The 22927-nt window shown below is 34.2% G+C and overlaps 1 protein-coding gene across 1 annotated transcript in view; it reads right to left on the reverse strand.

Moving 5' to 3' along the window:
- ZBBX (zinc finger, B-box domain containing) overlaps positions 1–20564 on the reverse strand; it is a 127978-nt gene extending 107414 nt beyond the window's left edge. The window contains exons 1-5 of the mRNA XM_004675381.1: positions 20497–20564; positions 16455–16568; positions 14013–14103; positions 5296–5344; positions 4256–4365 (exon numbers count right to left, since the gene is read on the reverse strand). Coding sequence (XP_004675438.1) covers positions 4256–4365; positions 5296–5344; positions 14013–14103; positions 16455–16568; positions 20497–20564 — 432 coding nt within the window. The remainder of the gene's footprint in view (positions 1–4255; positions 4366–5295; positions 5345–14012; positions 14104–16454; positions 16569–20496) is intronic.
- Between the last annotated feature and the right edge of the window lie 2363 nt (positions 20565–22927).

The following is a 22927-nucleotide window of genomic DNA, read 5'->3' on the forward strand; positions in this document are numbered from 1 at the left end:
TTTTTTTTCAATGTCACTACTTCACTGGTAATTTTCAAAAAACACTTTCTAAAATTATTTTCAGAAGTTTCCTTACCAGAAAGAATGTAAGAAAACTGAATGGAACTGCATCATAATATGCAGCAATGCTTATAACAAATGAAATGATTATGGAAAAGGATGATTTATCTTCAAAATTCTGTATGGTGTTAAAATAGTGATAAAAGAATAATATGACAATTTGTAATGACAAATGGTGCCAAACAAGACTGAAAATAGAGAGAATAGATTTTCTGTTTACAAGTGAAATCACTACTGTGTTGAATAATCACTGAAACACTGTCCCAATGCATGCTTCAAGAAATTTTAATCTCCTAGTAATATAATTAAAAACATTACCTAAATCCATACTTCAAAAATACAAACTGCAAAATGATGGTTTATTATTATATTCAGTATAAATACCACAGAAATTTTATTTTATATATCTATCAATAGTTTGATGAATTCCTTACAGAAAATTGATACTGTTTTTACAATGTAATATAAAGAACTGAAAATCAGTGAAAGTGTATAGTTCTAAGCAAATTATTTGCTAACAACAGACTTGTAGTGAAACTAGCTAGATATTTTAAACTGGAAGATCAAAGCTCAAGTTGCTTTGATACAGCATAAAGCTTATATAGCTTGTTATAAGAATATTTGTATAATTTAAATTGTTTAAAATGAACACCAACTAGAAAATCTTTTTAGGCAGCCTGTAAAACTGTCAGGAACATGCTAAAAATTGCTAGGGACTTCATTTCACCACAGATTTTTCTATAATAATGGAACACACAAGTGCAGTATTAGCAAACATTTGTTAATTTGATCAAGGCTTGAATAGTTGTGCTAAGTCTTTGGAATCCATTTGTGCTTAAATATGTGCATTTTCCAAACTAAGATATAATTTTAATTATCTACCCCAATTTTACCAAGAACATACAGCCTAAAATAAATTTTAGAGTTCAGGTGTTTATTTTTATCATCAATAAATGTAAATGCATCAGAATGTAAACAATGTTAACATTATGTTAGCAAACATAATAAAGATGCAATTTATTGCCACTTCTCCATATTCCAAGCACAATTATCTATAATATTCTTTAACTTCAGTAGCTTTGAAATATATATTATACTTATCTCCATTATTCTAATTTTACAAAAGAAAACTCAGAAATATAAAGGAATTGGGTCATTTGCTAAAGTCACATAGTTAATAACCAATAAAGTTGAAATTCCAACTCTTCAAAATGTAAACTTTCAATACCTATCTCCCTGATGAAATTTCTATCATAAGTCATTTACTACAACTATTCAATCCTTTTGCCATCTAGAATGTTAGAAGTTAAGAACACAGGAAACCTCAGAGTCTAATACCACATTCTGCTTCCCAGGTCTGCTTAACTTGAATTTTTAAATGACTTACCATTATACTTTGATAAGCATCATAGAATACTTTTATTTTCATTTAAAATTAAAAGGTATCTTTTCTTAAAGTCTTTGAAATTCCTTAGCATGCTTAGAGCCTATGTCCTGGTTTCTCTACAACAGTTTTCAAGCAAATCATCAATCTGCTTTCCAGCCAAGGAGCATGGCATTTATTGTCTAGAAAGTTGTTTGTTTTTTTTTGTTTTGTTTTGTTTTGTTTTGTTTTTCCTGCTTTTAATTCTTTAGAAAAGCAGACCCTTTATTTCCAGGTCAAATCTCTTCTACATGTTTTACATGTTCAAGTCCCATGCCCTTTAGCCATAGAATAGGATTTTAAAGAAAATTACTCATAATTCTTTTTCAGATCATGAAAAGTGGACCCCCAAAATTCAACCAATGTTTCCTTTTTAACTTTCACATTTTCAATTTCAAGAATAATTTGTTTATACTTGTTAAACATTTCTGGATAAGTATTATTTGTTAAGAGCTCTTAAATTGTTGTCCACTATGATATCAGATAAGAAAGTAGTATGATGTAATTTCAAGAACATTATACCAGAGCCTATTGTTTAACATTTAATAGTGTCATTTTAGCTCTTTAATAAACTTTCAGTCTTCTCCTTGAGTCCAAGTTAAAACAGCGATGATACAAGATGGTAACATAGGCTTACATCGGAAGAGGTAATGGCTAAATTCTCTGAAACTATGATGTAATATTCAAATAGTACTTATAATTGTTAAATTCCTTCAGGGAAAAACTGGTTTCTGGTTCCTAAATGTGTTATATTTTAAAATTGCAAAGATAACAGAGTACCTCCAATGCTAACTGAAATGAAAGGTTCAAAGAAATGGTTCACTTCACAAATATTGTCTGTGTGCTTACTACAATTGCAGACATAATTATAAAAATAGAGTGCGGTGAACAAAACTAAATATCTACCTTTATGAAATTTATATTGGAGGTGGGAGGAAAACTAAATTCAATCTATATAAACGAGTGATAATGCTAAGAAAATAATGAAATTGCTTCCGGAATTTATCTGAAGAATGAGTACAGAGACACCAGGGCAGGGACCCAGCTCTGTGGCACTCCAATGTTAGGAGCTAAGAATACAGAAAATCCACAAGAAAACTGAGCAAGAAGAATGAGCAAAGAAAAAAAAAATCAAGAAATATTGGCAGCCAAGAGGTAGCCAAATGAAGTGTCATAGAAATTAGGAAAACTACATCAAATATTGCTGAAGATCTAACACTGAATGGGAAAATGAAACTGTTTTGGATATATGCTCCATAGAAATAAAAGTAGTGACTTGGACAGGTATTTGTACAACCCTCTACATAGTACCATAATCCAGAACCACCAAAAGGTGGAAACAAACTAAGTGCCCATGAGTGAATGAATGAAAAAACAGATAAAACAAAATGTGGCACAATCACACACACAGCACTATGTGAAGCTTTATAGAGAAAGTTCTGATACGAACTTTGCAATGAATGAGCGTTGACTGCATTATGTCATATAAGTAAAATGTGACAGTGACAAACAACATGTGGTTACACTTACATGAGTTATCTAGAACAGTCAAATTCATAAAGACAGAAAATTTGCCAGGGTCCAAGAACAAGAAGAAATGCAGAATTACTGATTGATGAGCACAGTTTCAGTTTTGCAAGATGGAAATGTTCTGTGTATCTAGTGGTGATAGTAATACAACAATGTGAGTGGAATTAACCACTGAACTGGACACTGAAAGTGGTTAAGCTGGCGTCTTTAAATGATGATGTGCTTTACCATATGCTTTTAAAGATCATAAAATTGGTGTCCATGAGAGAGCTGTCAGAAATCATTATTTTGTGTGTTTTTCTAAATTTCCCTTGAAAAGAAAGGATAAATGGCATTTGAGGAATAAAAGACTTGCATAGCAATGTCCTTTATGTTCCTAAGCATAATAGTAAGAAATCTGGGGGGGGGAGGGTATTCAATATGTAGATGAATGAACAAATTTTGGACTATCTATGCAATGGAGTGGTGTTCAGCAATACAAATGAACCAAGTACTGTAAATGTGAAAAAATTGATGACTGTCCATGTGCAGCAAAAGAATCCTTAAACTCTCTGCCACCAGAAAAAAGCAAAAACATAAAACAGGTAATGCCACTTATGGAAGGTTCAAGATCAGCATCATGGCACGTATAATGCTGAAAATCAGAACACCAGTTATCTAACTAGTGGAAGCTAACTGGAAAAGTTGAAGGGAACATTTCAGAGTATTTAGTTATCTCAGGGGAAGTGTATGTTTGTTAAAAAGTTTCCAATTGTACATTTAAAATATGTCTATTTCACAACAATTTATACTTCAATGAGAAAGCGAGAAAAATGGAAGAGGATGACATTGAGACAGAAAGTATAGACAGCACTTCAGAAGTTTGCTGAAAGTGTTCAGGGAAAGATGAGTGGGTCATGGAATAATTTTGTTATAGTTTGGTTTTGATTTTAGATGTGAAGTACCGCAGCATGCTCACGTGCCGGTAGGTACGTTGGAAAGAAGAGAAGGTGAGAATTAGATGATGCCTTTAAACAGGAATAACAGGATAGGGTTCAGCACACTGTAAAGACTGTTCTTATGCAGCAGCATGAACACTTCGCTCTCAGTTAACAGTAAGTAAGGAGGAACGTGGCGACCCAAGCAGGTGAGGGGGGAAACCTATGAAAGCACCAAAAGGATTTATTCTAGTTATCACTATTATTATTATTATTATTATTATCATTATTATTATTATCATTATTATTATTACAAGGTACATACTAGCAGAGCAGCTTTATTCTCACACTGTCCACAAACTTTCCCTCTTATCTTGGACTTTTCACTTTCCGAAGCACTTGTCATTTTATAATTAAGTGGTGGTTTTACTGTCTCTGGAAGGAAAAGACACAGAAAAAAAAAACTTTAAAATGTAATGTTTAGTTTTCTGATTGAAGAAATAATGAAAGTACGCAAACAGATATAAATTATGCAAAGAGTATTCAAATATTAGTCACCTAATAAGAATGACACGAGGACAAATCTAATCTTAGCAGTAGACTGGGAAGTCCCCTGTGACCATAGGCCACACACCCACCCACACACAATCAGGTTGAAGTTCACTTGAACTGGACATGTAATATTAGCAAAGTTCAAAACCATGTTATTAATAGAATGCCTGTGGCATTCTTTGTCACTTCTGGATTAGAAGTCCACACAGAAAAACTTCTAAACTTTTATATATTAAATATTAATAAATTTATAATGTGAATATGTATAATGTGGCTAAGTTAACATAATAAATACTTAAATGTTTATTATATCCTCTAACATATTATCTAAATTATTCTAGTTAAATATGCTTATCTATAATAAAAAAACACCTTATTTCTATTAGATTAATTTGCAATTCAAAGTTGATTTTTGGCTTTTGTTGCTGTCAAAATTAATGAAGTATCAATCGATTTAGCAATATTCTTTTATTCTTCTAGCATAAAATTTCAATTTGTAATTTAAAACTGTCAGCTTTTCTTCCTAATTAACATGTTATAATAACAAATTTTAAACAAATGGTGCTATGAAAAGACTTATTTTTGAAAATAGCCATTATTATAGTCACATTCTAAGTTGACCTTTGACAAAAAATAAGACTGCCTCATAAAAGAATAAAGTGTATTTTGAATATCAAACATATTTATCATTCTGAGGATAGAATCTTTATACTGTATGAGCAATTCTAGTACTTTAATTCTATATATAATTCAAAAGTAAAAGTATGGAAATCATACACTTAGCATTTTATAATATAATAGTAAATAGTTTACCTTGAAGCTGCTGCTTTAACAACTTTAATTTCACTTTTCCAGAGGAAAACTGTAGTAATGAAATTAAGAAAGATATTATTAAATATACATTATCTTATCCAAAGGAAGTTTAAGTTGCTAGAAAAATATTAGAAAGTCATTAACATTTTGATGCATCTTAAGCAAAACAAGCTGATTTTGAAATAATAAAAAATTAACAGGATATCATTAAAAAGTGTATGTAAACCTTATAGTTTTAAAATAAAACTCATGAAGTCAAAAGAAATTGCAGAAATATATATGTAAAGCAGATTTTTATATCATGCCATAAATTATTTATAAAACAAAAATTATATCACCATGAAATGATTTAAGGGAAATACTAGTATTTAAATATAGCAAATGTATAGTAATTCTTTGCTCTCTGCTCTAATATTTGTGTAGACTAAAACTAAACTGAATTTTGACTGAGCTACTGTTTACATAACCATAGAAGTGAATATTATTATCTGATTTGCCCAATTTAGACAACCATGTCTAAGTATCATATTATTGAATATGTTGAATTATCAAATATATTATTTGCAATCCCTGAATTTCTTAAGTTATATCCAAAAAAAAATAAAACTGAGTAAATAAAAGTCACAATAATCACTTAACAGTCTTGGATATTAAGATTATGAGAAATAAAACAGGTTTCTAATGGCACATACTTGCCTTCCTCTTATTAAAAACCAGCATTTGAAGTATCTAAATGAGCATGGAGAATGCTGTACATTTATACAGACAATATCAATTTGTGCTTAGTTTGCAATTTGCAATATCCATGCTCAATTGCCCAATTTATCCTTAGAGTAGGGGAACAGTAGCTGCCTCTGTGTCTACAGCAGTCATCTCTAAAATATAGGTTTTATTTTTCTCAGTGAATCTTGTGGTTTTGCTGCAAAAAGGCATTTGCTGCTCATTCTTTAAGTAGCTGCTCAGATGCTATGTACCACACACAGCAGAAAAGGATTGAAATAATATATTTGTATGTGAACCAGACTTGTTTTTAAACTGGTACTGTTATAAAGCAAGAGATAATTTAATCTCATTCTTCATAACCAACTTATTTCACATTATTATGTTAATGATCCAGCTTAACTGAGCATCAGCACTGTGGTTATAGGCTACCTGGGAAGAATGGATTTAAATGCCAATTTACACAGAACCCATAATTAGGTACATTTAATAATTTGTTTTCACTACCGCAAATAATATTTTCCTGCTCTTTGAGTACATTCATTTTTTACTGCAACTGATTAAAACTCAATAAAAATATTTCAGTAAACAAACTGATACTGCATGTAGGGTAAATGAAAATTGCTCAGGTTTTCATGCCACTGGCCTCTGTGGCTGTCATGGGTAACCTTGTTGCAGGAGGTGCTTCCGAGTGTGGTCTCAGAGTGAACATGCCTGATGGTACACACCTGCGGCATGGTGTGGGCATGTGTAAATGGACACCCCTGAGCCTGGACGCCATGCATATCTGGGTGGCATGGGGCCTTGTGACAGGATACTGCAGAAAGATGACAGGGCCTGGCTACTAGAAGAAGAAAATGCCAGAAAGACCAGAGTGTGTTAAAATTTACCTCCAAGCCCTTCGGCCCCCTCTATTTGCCCTGTACCTGGTTGCCCCAATACATATGGTACAGAAAGATCATTAAAAGCCTGAAAAAGCCACTGAGAACTCCAGGACTCTCCTTTGCCAGTCTGCCCGGATCCATAGAGAGCCTGCTCTGTGCCTTCCTGCCACCATACTGCTGTATTTAGGCAAACAGAATTTCCTCTATAGATTGACTTTTATCTGTTTGGGAAAGAATTGGGCATGGAATATGTTTGGGTGATTAATATGCACTATAATGCATACACTTATTTTATATGTGAATATAGGTATATGCATATGTATTGGGATACAAAACGCCAGAATTATAAGATGAAGCTTACACCTTATTAACCCACTTAACCCCTCACCATAGATTTCGAAGGGGCTCCATCAGGGTCCAGAGCAACTTAGCAGTTCCAAATACAGGCATGTCATTTGGCCACCATGTTTAGACTATGCTAACATCTTCATCTCCTCTGGTATTTAAATAGACTTCTCCCCAAACTCCCACCGCAGCCACAATCTGTCACACCAGGCCTAAATACCTCACATAGGCTTTTCAAATGTTTTCATCTGAGCCCAATTAAATTCTAACTTCAGCATTCTTTTTTTTTTTTTCTTAAGATTTATTTATTTGTGCATGCAAGAACTGAGGTACAGGTCAGAGGTCCAGAGGACAAGAGAATTCACCAGAGATGGAGTGGGGAGCAGAACAGGCAGATGGATGGAAATTCACTGCTGCAGAGAGCAGTGGGAAAGATAGGAGAAATCTTCTGTGCCAAGTGGGTTAGCTACCTGTCCAGGGATCAAATCATGCTACAGTAACTGCTGATAGCTTCATAGTGCTGTGCTATAACTCCTTGTACCACCAGGAAGGCCCCCGTCATTTTCCAATTCTTAAATCCTTGTCCTTCTCTTTAGCTATCTTATGCCTGAAACCTTTCATAAAAATCCCTCTGCTACCTTTCCTCAGATACTACTTCCTTCATAGAACTCTCCTGATGAACTAGCTGTTTCTACTACTCTCTTTCACTCACCAGAAAAGAAAGATTTTCCCCTCTCTGTGCTCTTCAGTCCTGCTTCCAGATACTCTTCTGCTATAGTCATTCAGCAAAGTTGTCTCTACTGAAATTCCTCACTACCTACTTACTGCTTTTATCAATCCCAGGATACTCTCCCACCTGAACTTCAGCAATCTTTTCAGTCTTTCTCTAACACATTTGTAGGTGATAATGGTGGAGACTTCAATGTCCATATTCACCTGACATCTTAATAATAAGAACCCTCCAACATGCTAGCCATGAACACCCAATTAAGTCTTCAGCTACCCCATTATGACCAAACCCTGAACCTAAGTGACATTTCAAATGGTTACACTTTCAAAATCTCAAACTAGAACTTTTCAATGCTCACACAATCACCTCACCTCCTTCCTCTTAGACCTCTTATAGTCACCTTACATTGTGATGACATAATGCTGACTGGGTCCCCACAAATCTACACTGAACAACACAAGTGTTTCCTTAAGGATTGTTCAACCATGTCATTCATTCATTTGCTGCTGAACCTCAATCGTAATTGTCACAGTGACAATTATGACTCCAAAAAGCTCAAATTTACCCCACGAATCTGGGCAGGTGATCTAGCCTTCAACTTTACCAAGAATGTTGAAGTTTTCCCATTAAAACTTCCTCAATGCAACCTTTAAGAATTGAACTTGAGGCCCTCCCTGGTGGCACAGTGGGTTAAAGGACAGCACTAAGAAGCTTAAGCCACTTCCACATGAGTTCGAGCCCTGCCTGCCCCGGAGGTGACCATATGGCGCTGCAGACCTCTTCTGACCTGCCCGCTGCTCCCCTCAGCAGTACTTGGTCGATCTGCCTGTTCTGCTCCCCACTCTGCTCTGGTGAAGCCTCTCACTCTCCGCATCTCTGGCCCGTACCCCAGTTCTATATGAATAACTAAATAAATTTTTTTAAAAATTAAAAAAAAAAAAAAGAATTGAACTTGACTTCCATCTGCTTTCTCTTTCATCTTTCCTGTCTCAGAGAACATAGGTCTTCCCCTGAGATAAGGCCTCCTTCATGAGCCATACTTCAAAGACCACAGTCCCAACAACCTTTAATTTGATCTTTAATCTTCTACTAGAAAGCCCTTCACTTGGCTACTAACACTCACACCAATGGTAACATTAGTCCTCACTTGTTGCCACTTGAAGTTCTTTTCAACCACTTGATTTTTTTTTTTTTAACATCAAAGAAAAACACAATGATCAAATCTATTGATTTAAAAAATTTAGTTCTCCATAAATAGACATTTTTACTGAGATTTTTGGTTTCACCTATACTACCTCTCATATTGCTCAAAATTCTGTGTGGTTGGCAAATATTAATCACACATGCTTACAATTATGATAACCGGTTAAATGAGTTGCCTCAAAATCCCAGAGCTAACGAAGTGAGCCGGCGTGCTAATCTGTGTACTCTAACAGAAGAATTCTTGTACCATTTTAAGGTACAATATTTTAGGACAAATATTTTTGTGTGTGTGGGCACTATCAAGTGCATTCCAACAGATATAGCAGCAACCCTAGCCTCTAGCCATCACAGAGCACTGGAACAAAACCACCTCATCAGTGGTGAGGACAAAAATGCTTCCAGACATTGCCAATTGTCTCCTGGCAGGATGAAATTTCCCCCAGTTTTGAAACACAAGGCAAAATCTATACAGTTTTTTTTTTTTCCTTATCACAATATATTGGACAATGCTGACTTCATATTTTCTAAAAACACTTGTCTTTACATTTGTAGTCTATGGAATTATACAATGGCATTTCTACTCCTACCACTTTTTACCTTCTCTCCCTTTACTGAAGATTTCACAAATGATCAGGGAAGCAGTCTGAAAGCCTGCATTCCAAATGTTAGTTGTGATGCTTCACCTTGAGTGAGCTATTTAACACCTTTGATGTTAAATGATTTCAACTGTGCAGCTGGAAAAATAACAACTGCCTTAAGTGATATGGACACTTAGTGAGATAAAATGGGAGAAATTGCTAAACTGTTGACTAGTATAAATGATGACTGTTATAAAAGAGATGCTAAGTATATATTAAAGTTCTCTCTGCCACCACATACCTGGAGCTTTATACTTCATACCTGCATGTCCTTGAACTTTACAGTTCATACCTTTCTTCTATTTTTCTAAATTCTCAGGAAGTACATTTACTCTCTCTGTTTCGAATAACACATGAGAAAACAAAACTCTTCATCTCTGATATTTGCTGAGAATCTAACTTAAAGGTACTCACCAAAACAAACAAAAATAAGTAGTAATTATGGTAAATTGATTTCCTAATTAACTTGAGGAGGAGGATCATTTCACAATGTAAACATAGATCACCTTATTTCACTTTTATCAACTATACCTTAATAAATCTGGGGAAAGAAAATATAAAAGAGAGGGATGAAGGGTAGAGTAGGGGAAAATGAAAGACTTAATATCATGCCAATCTTTCTACAAATTCCTTCTTTATTTCATCTCTTAGTAAATCCAACACGAAATGTTATACCTTATATTTCATCTCTTTTTTTCCTTTGTCACTATTTATTGAACCATATTTTCATTAACGGTTCTTTTTATATTCAAATTCAGATTCTTCTTAAATGAGATCTAGATTTTTTTAAGATTTATTTATTTATTCATATAGAACTGGGGTACAGGCAAGAGGTGTGGAGGGTGAGAGGATTCACCAGAGAGAGAGCAGGGAGCAGAACAGGCAGATCAACAAAGTACACTGCTGAGGGGAGCAGTGGGCAGGTCAGGAGAGGTCTGTCATGCCATGTGGTCACCTCGGGGGCAGGCGGGAATAGTACTCATGCAGAAGTGGATTAAGCTTCTCAGTGCTGTACTTCAACCCGCTGAGCCACCAAGGAGGGCCTGAGATCTAGATTATTTTAATGAACTACCAAATACTCTGTCCACCAAATGGGCTCCAAAATAGCATATATACAAACTTCAAAGGACTAAAGAAAATATGAAAGTAGGGGAAAAAATATATTTATTTGTATGTATATCACCCTTGGTTAATTTCAATATTAATGAAAATTACAATGCAATCAATATATTAGTAAACTAACATAGTCTTCTTTACTGACATGGTGCAACCCATGAAAAAGGCTTATATCAAAAATGAACAAAAAGTAAACAGAAACACGTGTTAGAAAAGTAACCCTCAACTACTTTATGACTATATTTTGGTCTAGATCCACTGGAAAACAGTAGGGGGATTTCTTAAAGTAACTAAATATAGATCTACCATACAACTCAGCATCCCCAGACAGATATCTGACAAATACAAAACACTGATCTAAAGGGAAATAAATATCCACTCCTGTGTTCATTGCAGTAACATACACAGTAGCCAAGTTATGGAAAACACCTGCTCAAGGACAGATGAGTGGACTAGAAAGATGTATTATAAACAATGGAATACTATTCAGTTCGAGTCCAATCATGTGGAATATAAAGAAAGTAAGTAAAAGGTCAGAAAAATCTAAACCAAAAGCAAATCTTAAAAATCTGACTATAGGGGCCCTCCCTGGTGGCTCAACAGGTTAACGCACAACACTGAGAAAGTAGCAGCCACAGCCACTTGAACACCTACCCTGGAGGTGACCCAGATGGCCCAGTAGTTCTCTCCTGTCCTGCCTGCTGCTCCCCTCAGTAGTGTACTTTGTCAATTAGCCTGCTCTGCTACCCACTCTGTCTTGGGTGAGTCCTCTCACCAGTCCTGCACCTCTGGCCTGTATCCCAGTTCTGTGTGAATAAATAAATATATTTTTTAAATAATTGACTGTAGAATTTAGCTTGCCAGAGGGCAAGTATGGGGGGAAAGGAATAAAAAGACAAGGGATTCTAAAGGGCAATGTTGGGAATTTGTACACCTAAATCACAATCAGTTTGGTATTCAAATGTTATCTCAAGAAAAGACAATACAATTAAAAAGTCAAATAAGGGCCCTCCCTGGTGGCGCAGCGGGTTAAAGCACAGCACTGAAAAGCTAAAGCCACTTCCGCATGAGTTCGATCCCCGCCTGCCCTGGAGATGCCCACATGGCGCGGCAGACCTCTCCTGACCAGCCCGCTGCTCCCCTCAGCAATGTGCTTCGTCGATCTGCCTGTTCTGCTCCCCGCTCTGTCTCTGGTGAAGCCTCTCACTGCCCCTGAGCCTCTGGCTTGTACCCCAGTTCTGTATGTACAAATAAATAAATCTTAAAAAAAAAAAAAGTCAAATAAAAAAAATCTTCATATTCAGGGACAGAAAAATTGTTATATCTATTGATATAACATTATATCTATTGATAACGGAGTTATCTTAACTGTGACTGTTAAAGATGTCATGTGTATTGATATTGTAATGACCCTGACTGGTGGAACAGTGGGGCAACTGAGACAAAGCAACTTATCAATTATGCTCAGTGAAATGAGTCAGAACGAAAAAGAAAAATAACAGATGGCTTCACTTACAGGAGGAATACAGATAACTGAACAGAGGGTCAGAAAGAAACAATAAAGACTAGCAGACAAACTATAAACCTGACACACAGCGCGAAAGGGATAAGGAAAGGAAGAGAAGCCAAATCAGGAGAGGGAAGAGCATGAAAGCCCATGATGGTGGTTTACAGGTGATATGGTAGTGGGAATTTCAGGTGGAGTACACCTGAGGGGAGCAATCAATCATTGTGAAAAAAAAGTGTATATAGTTTATTGTTGTTATTGTTGTTGTTTTTTAAAGCAACCATTTGCTTGTCTGTGAAGATGCTGATAAAAGCAATGTGAAAGACAAGGGAAAAAAATCTTTCTACAAAGAGGCCTCATGTAAGTCAAAATTAAAAGGCAGATTTGATCATTCATTTGTGAAAAGTGATAGAACTATGGGCTCTGAATTTAAGACAATTTGAAATGTTTATGGGTTCCATGCATATAATCCTATACCTGCCAGACTTTGGTAAGAATCACTTTCACTTTGGAAATTCACATTATGGCTGTTGCATTCAGTTTCAGTCACAATTATAGTCTCTCTACTCTGATAAGAGGAAGCACGTTTGAAATCAAAGCCACACTATCTTTTCTTATACATTGTTTCCTGTGTCTATCATCTTTCATATTAGATGAAGATCTTGAAAACAAGATAACTGATTATAAAACAAGAAAGTATATAATAAGCGTTATTAAACATACAAGTCAATAATCACAGTGAGAATTTTTAATGTGTTTACAATAATGCCTATAACATGGAAATTATTTACAAAGATAATGAAAACTAGAAAGAGGATTGTAAAAATTTTAATCTAAAAATTAAAGAAACATATCTTAGTATGAGAATAATTCTCAAAAATAATTGTCTGTTTTTTAATCCAAAAGAGTTAAAAATACAGTGAAAGATATTTGCAGATGCAAACTGGGCTAATAAAAATTTAATGATAGATATATAAAAAAATACTATATAAGTTAAAACTTACAAAGCCACGACTCTTGTACAAAAGATTCCAAAAGCAAACAGTTTAATCTTAAATATAAAGTAACGCTATATTTACAATATACCATGCAATAAAGCAGCTCTATAGTACTTAAGCTTGGTTGGTTACTCCCCCCAAATATATTTGCACATGGAATATACTTATATGAATGATACTTATTAAAGTAAAATGTAAACACATTAAACAAATGTGATTCAATGAAAAGGGAGAAAAAGACAATCATTTGATACATCAAATAAAATATTCACCTTAACATAGAAATTCTACTTGATATATTTGAAACTAAACTGAACTAAATGAAAAAAAAAATGTGCTTTTAAAAATTCAACAGTAGGTGAATTATTAAAAACCCACTTGCAGGTAAAACTACAAAAATATATCTGAATAAAAGTGACATATTAACACATAAAATTAATCAGAATTTAATAATATACAAGTTATTAAAACAAGAATAGTAAGGTCTGAAGTACAAAGGGGAATGCAAAAATCTGAAAAAGTAATGTATTTATTCTTGCTTAACAAATTACTGGCAAACAAATGTTGTTTTCTTACCTTAATAACATTCCCTTTATTTTGCAGCATCATGTGTGATGGAGTACCCAATTTCCCCACTTGTCCAGATTTCCAGTGATACCCACTTGACCTTCAATATATAAATAGAAGAAGAAATGTAATTACTAAATGCATCTCTCCTTTTAATGAAAACAAATATATTTTCCCTGCTTCAGCAAATAGAAATTAAGTAGCTAATATTTAACAGGCTACCACAAAATGAAAATAAAATATCAATAATGTCATAATACCCTCAGTAATTATAAAATATAGCTCTTTTGGAACAAAACAAGTAAAAGTGAAATGCCCAAACACAGATGAAGACCTTCAATGCACAGACATGAACAAAGACATAAGACAGCTTTACTGATTCATTTTTTAGTAATGGTTCTCATGCAGTTTTATAAGATAATGGTCTGCTAATATAAAGAGAACGATGAAGAAATAAAAACCAACAATGATAAGCAGATTTAATAAGTGATGAAATCCTTAGTAAAACCTTAAAGTATGGACCTCCCTGATGGTTAAATTGCAACATATGAAGCTGTCTGCAGCTCAGGTTTAATTCCTAGGGAAGGAGCTGTCCCATATGGTGCAGAAGGAGTTCACCTACCTTGCCTGCTGCTTCCCTCAGCAGTATTTTAGCAGATCTGCCTGTTCTGCTGCCCACTATCTCAGGTGAGAATCCTGTTACCCACCAGCCCTGGCCTGCACCCCAGCTCTTACATGCATTCATAAATAAATCTCTAAAAAAAATCTTTAGAGTAACCCCACAGCATTGAAGGTACAGAGGTTGCAAAGAATGCAAACTCTTTGGTTTTACAGTTCTCAAAGCACCATTTTTTTTTTTTTTTTTTTTTAGGGCAGGGAGTTCAATTCCTATTAAAAAAAAAAATAATAATGAGACCAAATTTTGCTCAAAGTCACACAGATAAGAAATAACAAAGTCAAGATTAGAAAACTCGATTTCTCTCTGATAGGGAGTAGTAGTTTCTCATTCCATGACATAAAATATCTATATGAATTTAGAAAATCATTTGCTCTAAAAATTCAAACTTTATAATATTTCTTAAAAACATCTAGTGAAGTTCCCTCATTTAAGGAAAATTCACTCTTAGAAATTGACTTTATGAAGCCTGACTCCAAAATGTCCTCACAATTCACTGAGACTTACAAACTACACCCAGAATAATGAAGGTTAAAACAAAAATAAAAACTGATCACTGATTCACTAAAAGCGGCAAGATATACAATAAACTTTGCCTCCCAGAACATGCATATCTCTGAAACACTTTGAACCAATCACAAGTGTGTGTGTGAGTCTTGCATAGTTTCAAACAATAGCCACTGAAACTATAATAAACATTTGAGTTTACTTTCATGTTCCAGAAGATACTTAATAGGTGCTTGATGATCACTTTGAGACCAAACAAAATATGCAAAGGTTCTGGTATTATTTAGTGTCACTAAAAACACATGAAACATGCACTCTCATTCTCCATAAGAGAAGGTATATAAACTCTTAAAGTTATTAGGAATACAATATTTCCAATATTTACCAAAATATAAAATGCACATGTACTTTGACCTAATATTACACAGGTAGAAATTTATTCCCCAGATTATCTTGCAACATTTAAGAGTGTGTATGTGTACATACACAAATGTTTGTATAAATGTATTTAGAGAGAAGTATATTCATGCAGCAATGAATAACATATAAAATACTAAAAACTTAATATTTACAAAATAAATACCATTATATCCCACAAAGAAATACCATATCACCACTAAAAGGCTGAGATCAATGTATGCTGATATAAAAAGAACTCTGAGATGTATCAAGTAGAAAAGTGCAGTGAGATCAAATCATATATTTTTATAGGTGACCTCACTTATAAAAATATATCCGATAAACACACACATATATATACCACTATATAGATATTATGTGTGTGTGTGTGCATAAACATACACACATATATACACATGGTTTATACAATGACACACTATTTGGAGGAAAAAATTTAATTGTTAGAGGCAGTGATAGGAAATGGACTAGGACTTTTAATAGAGCTAAAATGTGATCATTTACACTATTCTATGCCTCATATATGGCTAGTTTTTAATGAATAAAAACTAAAATCAATTGTCAATTTTATGAGCATAAAAGACAAATTCTGTATTGTTGCCCTAAAACTTCCAGACAATAAATGTTTTAAAAAAATAAAAAAGTATATGTCCAAATATAGTTTAGAGGTAACAAGTCTAACAATATTTCAAAAAGCAACATGCTTTATAAAAAAGACACAGAAAAGAAAAAGTAGGATTAATATTGCTTATTCTCCAGGAGAGAGACTAAGTTATTCATTCAGGACCAGTCTTACAGCCCTTTATATATTTTAGTTTATTCTCCTAAAGTCATCTAAAAATGTCACCCACTGTCTTTCTTCTTTTTCTTTGTTCCTTGTTGATTGGAATTCTTGTAGTTTCTTTTCCAACTCTTGGTTCTCCAACTCTAATTGGACTTTTTCCATTCTTAGTTCTTGAGCATTTCTGAAGAAATCAGATTTAAACACAGATTGTTCATCCAGGGTAAGCAAATACACATGGTTAAAAGAATGAGTGAGCGATTTTACATACTTCCTTTGTTCTTCATTAAAATATGACCTCTAAAATTAGCATTTTCCTTCTATTAAGGCAAAGTAACTCTGTACATCTTAGACTTTTGCTTCCTATTACTATGCTTGATAGTTAAAACAACTCACTTTATTATGTTATGTTATATATGCACAGGTATCTATGACATACAAATAGAAAACAAAATAAACATTTCTAATTTGTATACTATCCTTCTAAAGGATTCAGTTACTTTTTAAAAGTAATGTTAAAGTAAGTGTCTTTTTCAGTATCAGCAGAATTCATATTTTCATTGAAATGATCATTTTGGAAAACTTCAATAAATTTTGACCTTCAGGCCATGTATGTATAATACAAAAAAAAGCAAAGCAAAGCCTGCTTGGGGCCTATTAGGAAGAAAGTACCTATTCAGGTCTTTGGTATAAGAAAGAACTTTTTGAGGACAAAGCAGAGCCCTTTTGTGCAAAAGATTTTGATAGTATCTGAAGTTTATCAAGCTTTTGACATCTGCATTTTACAATTTTGCTCTCTTGTCAACTTTAGTCACTGTTTTCCACCCCCACTACTCCCCAGGTCTAAGCCAACCTTGTTCTCTATCATGTATTATCTATCATAAGTTTAATCTTTGTTATATTGATGCTTTACTATAATTAGGTAGCATGAACACCTGTGGCAAGCTGTTATATTAAAAATAATGAACATCAGAAATAGCAATTCATGTGAACAGTGGTAAATAGTCACCAGAACATAAGTCTCCAAGAACATACAATTTAGGAATGTATCTGGAATGGATAAGAAGCCAAGGCTCTCAAGAGGGCTTAGAGATGCTAGCAAAGATATTGAGGGATAGGCATTTCTTTCACTGTATTCATTTTAAGAAATAATTCTGCCACTGCTTCTTATAAGCACTGTAAAAGATGTTAGAATGTGAGACACATTGGCACTTCCAGCACATAGAAGAACAAAGAAATATGAAGGTAACTGAAATACAGTGAAACGATGCCCTCACTGGAAAAATACCTGAACACATAGAGCTGAGACCAAGGGACTGTAGGAAGAGTGACTAGAGAAAGGAAAGTCTGAGCTGACATTTAAGAATAAAAAGATTTAGCTAGTCAAAGGAGGTGGTGTATGGGCACAAGTAGAAGAGAATGCTGTGTAGGTCAAGAAATTACAAGTTCCACATGATCAGGCATTAAATGCAGGAGGAGAAAAGTGGCAAAAAATGTAGCCACCAAAGCGGAGAGTAACCAAACCAGCACTAGCTGTGTAGGTCACAAAGAATTGAGATTTGTATTTGATGAGCAATGAGAATTGTTAAAATGTTATAAGAAAAATGATCAGACTTGCAATTTAGAAATATACTATAACAGAAGATTAGATGGTGCCAGACTTAAAAGAAAGCAATCGGTTTGGACACTATTTCAGGAATACTAATAATAGAGAGATTATGTTGGTCTGACTGGTTAGAAATGGTAGAAAGAAGAAATGGAGCATTTAGGAAATAAAATTCACTGAGCTTAGAAACTGGTCAGAGCTAGGTGATGATGAAGGAAGAAACAAAGAAGGAATAAGACCATCTCAGATTTCTTTCTTTTTTATTTATTTTTTATTTTTTTATTTTTTTTTTAAAGATTTATTTGTTCGTACAGAACTGGGGGACAGGCCAGAGATGCGGAGGGTGAGAGGATTCACCACAGACAGAGTGGGGTACAGAATAGGCAGATCGACGAAGTCCACTGCTGAGGGGAGCAGCGGGCAGGTCAGGAGAGGTCTGCTTCGCCATGTGGATCTGCTCCAGGGCAGGCGGGGATCGAACTCATGCGAAAGTGGCTTAAGCTTCTTTGTGCTGTGCTTTAACCTGCTGCGCCACCAGGGAGGGCCTCAGATTTCTTTCTTAAACAATAAGTATATGATACTAATTCCTGACTGAACACAGAGCTCCATGTCAGTCCTTGAGCTGTTCTCACTGCACAAAATCTCAAGAGCCAGCAATACTTTCTGCCTGGTCTCCAGAGGAAGAGTTCAAAACTGTAAATATGATTGCATCACGGATTTGCTTAGACTGTTAATGTTTCTGATGTCCTTATTTTGTTAGAAGAAAGGGGTGAAACTAAAAAGCAGATTGTCCCATTCACAAAGGGCCCAGATTATGGAGGAATGTATGGGTCTAGAACAAGAGAAAGGATTTCCCCTGGGGACAGCTTTGACCCAGAGTCAGAGGTGGGTAATTCCACAGAGGAAAGCTAGTTTGCATCTGCTGAGACTACATCAACACAACAAATCTAAAGGTCAGAAACAAACCACTGAAATAGTTGGAGGCTAAGAAAGTAGAGAAGAATCAGAGAACATTAAGATATTAAAGACAACCAAATGCAAATAGGTTTGGAATAAGGCAAGGGCAAGAAAGGAAATTCCAAAGCAATTACCATACAGTGGTTGTTCCCAGCCTAGTTTTTTTCTTTTTGATTGTGACTTATGGGGAAACAAGGTAAATATACAAGCAAAAGAACAGTGATTCCATCTCGTTTCCAAGATAATTCATTCCCTCTTTAGTGTGGCATAACATTTAGCTTATTATATATAAAAGCCTGTACATTCCACCTTTGCTCTATAAATCTTAGCCAACTGAATATACCTGAAAGTAATCTGCATCTCTGCACAAGTTTCACTGAATTACTATCAAATTTCACTTCTCAAGTTAATTTGGAGACTTCCTCAAATTTGGGGTCTACTTGAATGTCAAAGACGCTTACACATCACACCATGTCTTGTGATATTGTGAATTACATTTATAATTTTAATGTTAGTTACTCACATCTTTACAAACTACTTGAGGTTCCAGACTCTGGCTTCCTAATTTTTGTGTCCACTGTTCCATAACACATGTCCTGAATAAATTTTTTTGGGTGAATGCTTATAGTTGTATGCACAAAGACTTGAAATACATCACCAAAATAAAATAATGCATATACCCTACTTTTTTTTTTCATTAAAAAAAGGAAAACTTGTAATACTAGTAATTGTATAGCTCCCTTTTCCATCAAAAGGTGGTAAACCTAATAATGATAATGCCACATATTTGTATAATATCTTCCAGTTGACATAATGCTTTTACACACAGTATCTCAAAAGGAAAAGAAGATTTAGGAAAGATCTGAAGACACTGAAAAACCGCAGGACTATTGATCTCAATCAGGAAACTCAGAAACTAAAATTAAAAAGCAACAGTCTGTCTCCAGCCTATACTGGCTGGTGCTTTGTCATATTTGAGAGGAAGACCTTGGAAAGTTTCAGCTACTTTAAGATGATCTCATAGGAAAGCAATATATTGAATCTTTGGTAACCAGCTAAATCATGAAATTCTCAGGATACCCACAATGGCTTGGCTCTGGCTGAATGAAAGTCACAGGCACAGAAGGTCACTTTCTGTAGAAGGCAAGCTTAAAAATGCTATCTGTTAACTATGTAAAGTGCTAGAATATTTAGTACTTCCTATTTCATATAGATTCCTCTTTGTTTCTTCAGGGTGATTTTTGTTTTTTTTAATGTATCACAAAACTATTTTCAACTTTCTGTTCTATGTTTAAATAGTTAATGAGCCTAACCTACATTTACAACATATTAATTCTTATGGCACATTTTCAGTCCCTATTTTACTATATATTTATAATATTTCAAACTTCCACATAGGTAAAAATACAGAAATATGAAGAACATAAAGATATAAGTTCAAAAATTTTGAGTTCAACTCTAAATATCCTCATGTAAAAGTAATAGCTTAAATTACAATACATAGAAGCTTTAGCAATTAGTTGTATTTGAGTAATAAATATATACTTACTTATATCTTAGTTTTATAGAATTTCCAGGTTTCCCCCATGGAAGAACTACAAAATCTTTTGTGTTCATTGTTATTGCCTTAATATGTTCTAAAAATTATTGCAATTTGTGAAAACTTCTGAAAAAAGAACAAAGACAAAAGAATTATGCCAAAGTTAAAAAAATTAAACTATAAATTATAAACTACATATAAACCAGAAAAAAAAACCTTTAATAGTCTTTATGAAGGAAAAGACCAAATCAAAGACTAAACAAAAAAATATGCATTCCAAATACCTGAAAAGTCATACAATATTTATATACAAAATAAAATCATCTCATGGAACCAACATTTCAACATATTTATTAAAATATTCATTTTTTTAAAAAAAATGCATTCAATAACACAAAGCACATATTCTGACTCTTCATATGCTTTATAAAAGTATATACCAGGTGTTTGTTTCCACCTAAAAAATAATATCCCCGTGTAAATAGAGTAAAACAGAAAACACTTTACAAAAGAATCCAAACTCAAAAATCTTTAATTTTACATGAATGGTAACAAAATGAGAATTAAGAAATGTAATAATTAGCAAAGGAATTATAATATCCTCTTTTGTCAAAGAATAGATTAATAATGTTCTCAACCTAAGATCAGAAGTTGGCATAATTTAGAAATATTTATCAATAATAAGTAGAACAAGAAAGATTTTCTGCCTAACCCCAAGTTAACCAAAAATTACTTGGAACACTATTTCTTGAGTTTCCCAATCACTCATGGGGCTATAATAATTTTCGCTATAATTTGAACTACTGAATCATATGCACAATATTAGACATTTTATGAGTAAAAATTTCCAATTGCAAATATTTAAAGAAATACAAGATGATCACAGCCTCCCTGATGACACAGGGGTTAAAATATTAGTGCTATCAAGCTAGGGCCAGCCATTGTGGCATGAGTTAATTCCCCATCCAGGAGGCTGACGCACAAGGTACAGCAGACCTCTCCTGTCCCACCCACTGCTCCTTTCAGCAGTTTATTTCAATGGATATGCCTGTTCTGTTCCCCATTTTGTCTCTGGTGAATTCTCTTGTCCCCCTAACCCCCTGCACTTCTGGCCCACATACCAGATCTTGTCTGTGTAAATAAAAATAAATCTTAAAAATAAAGATAAGGCAATATCATAGTGTTTATTGTTTTAAATGCCCAAATCATCACTTGTTACAGTTGGTTTATATATATAAATATATGTCCCTGTATGCTCATAATGGCAATAAATATTAAATTTCTACTTTTATGCAAGGCACTGTGCTGACAGGCATGGCATCAAGGCCCAGAAAGATTTGCTGAGAGTGAGATAGGGCATATAAAACTATATGTAAGGTAGGGTTTAGAAGTCTGACACAACAAAGTAATTGCTTGAGTTAAAGCTGACCCAGGAGCTATATATAATGGTATAAGCAAAGTAGAAATTACAAGGGACATGAGACTTACAGTAAGCAAGAATAAGGGCAGAGTTCAAGCTATTGGGACTGTAAAGAGAAAGGGAGACTCTTATGTTATGACATGGATTAGAATATTGTTTCATAATGTGGAAAGAACAGTGGAAACTAATGATTGGCTCAATATGGCTAATGTGCAGGTTACATGGAGAGGAAAATAGGCTTAAGTTCGAAAATATATATATGAGACTGAATAAATGGTGGTCATGTTGATTTGCCATGCTAAAGCATTGGAATTTATTCTACTGCTAATGAGAATCACTGAAAATAAGTGAGAGAATAAATAGAAGCACAGAAAATAAGTCCTGAAACCATGCTTAAAAGTTTAAGGAGAGAGGTATCACAACTGGAATAACCAAATGTAAGACTATTGAGACACCTAAGTCCTTACAAATTGAGTAGGTCAATGCTATTCCCTTGGGAGACAATCTCATAATTTCAATATGCAACCACTGATCAAAACACTTCTGGACTAGTTCTTTTGACACTCTCTTCCAGGTCTATAATACATCCAATAAAAGCACAAATATATTTTTACATGCCTCATTTAAATCTACAAAATTATCTTTTCCAGCAGAAGCCACTAGTTTGTTCACGCAAATATAGTTTCAAATAACCTGACTACCTCCAAACATCAATTCAAGCATGAACAGGTAGATATTCACTACACTGGAGAAAATCTGAAGGAATTTATTCTCTGAAGATAATTCCAAGAAGAAAACACACATAATAAGTTTATTATAAGTAATGTAGTGGTTGTATCACAGTATTAAGTATTGCCTTCAACTCAATAAAAATTTAAATAGCTGCCCCTTTTTGTTCCCATTACTGGTCACAATGGCAAATAAGACGTATCCCTCAAGGGGTACGTAGTCAAACGGAAAGTGACACAAACAATGACAATAATATGGGACAATATCACAGAAAAAGCCCTTAAAATGAAT

The sequence above is a fragment of the Condylura cristata genome, unplaced genomic scaffold, assembly GCF_000260355.1.
Source record: "Condylura cristata isolate star-nosed mole 26May11 unplaced genomic scaffold, ConCri1.0 scaffold00003, whole genome shotgun sequence".
NCBI lineage: Eukaryota > Metazoa > Chordata > Mammalia > Eulipotyphla > Talpidae > Condylura > Condylura cristata.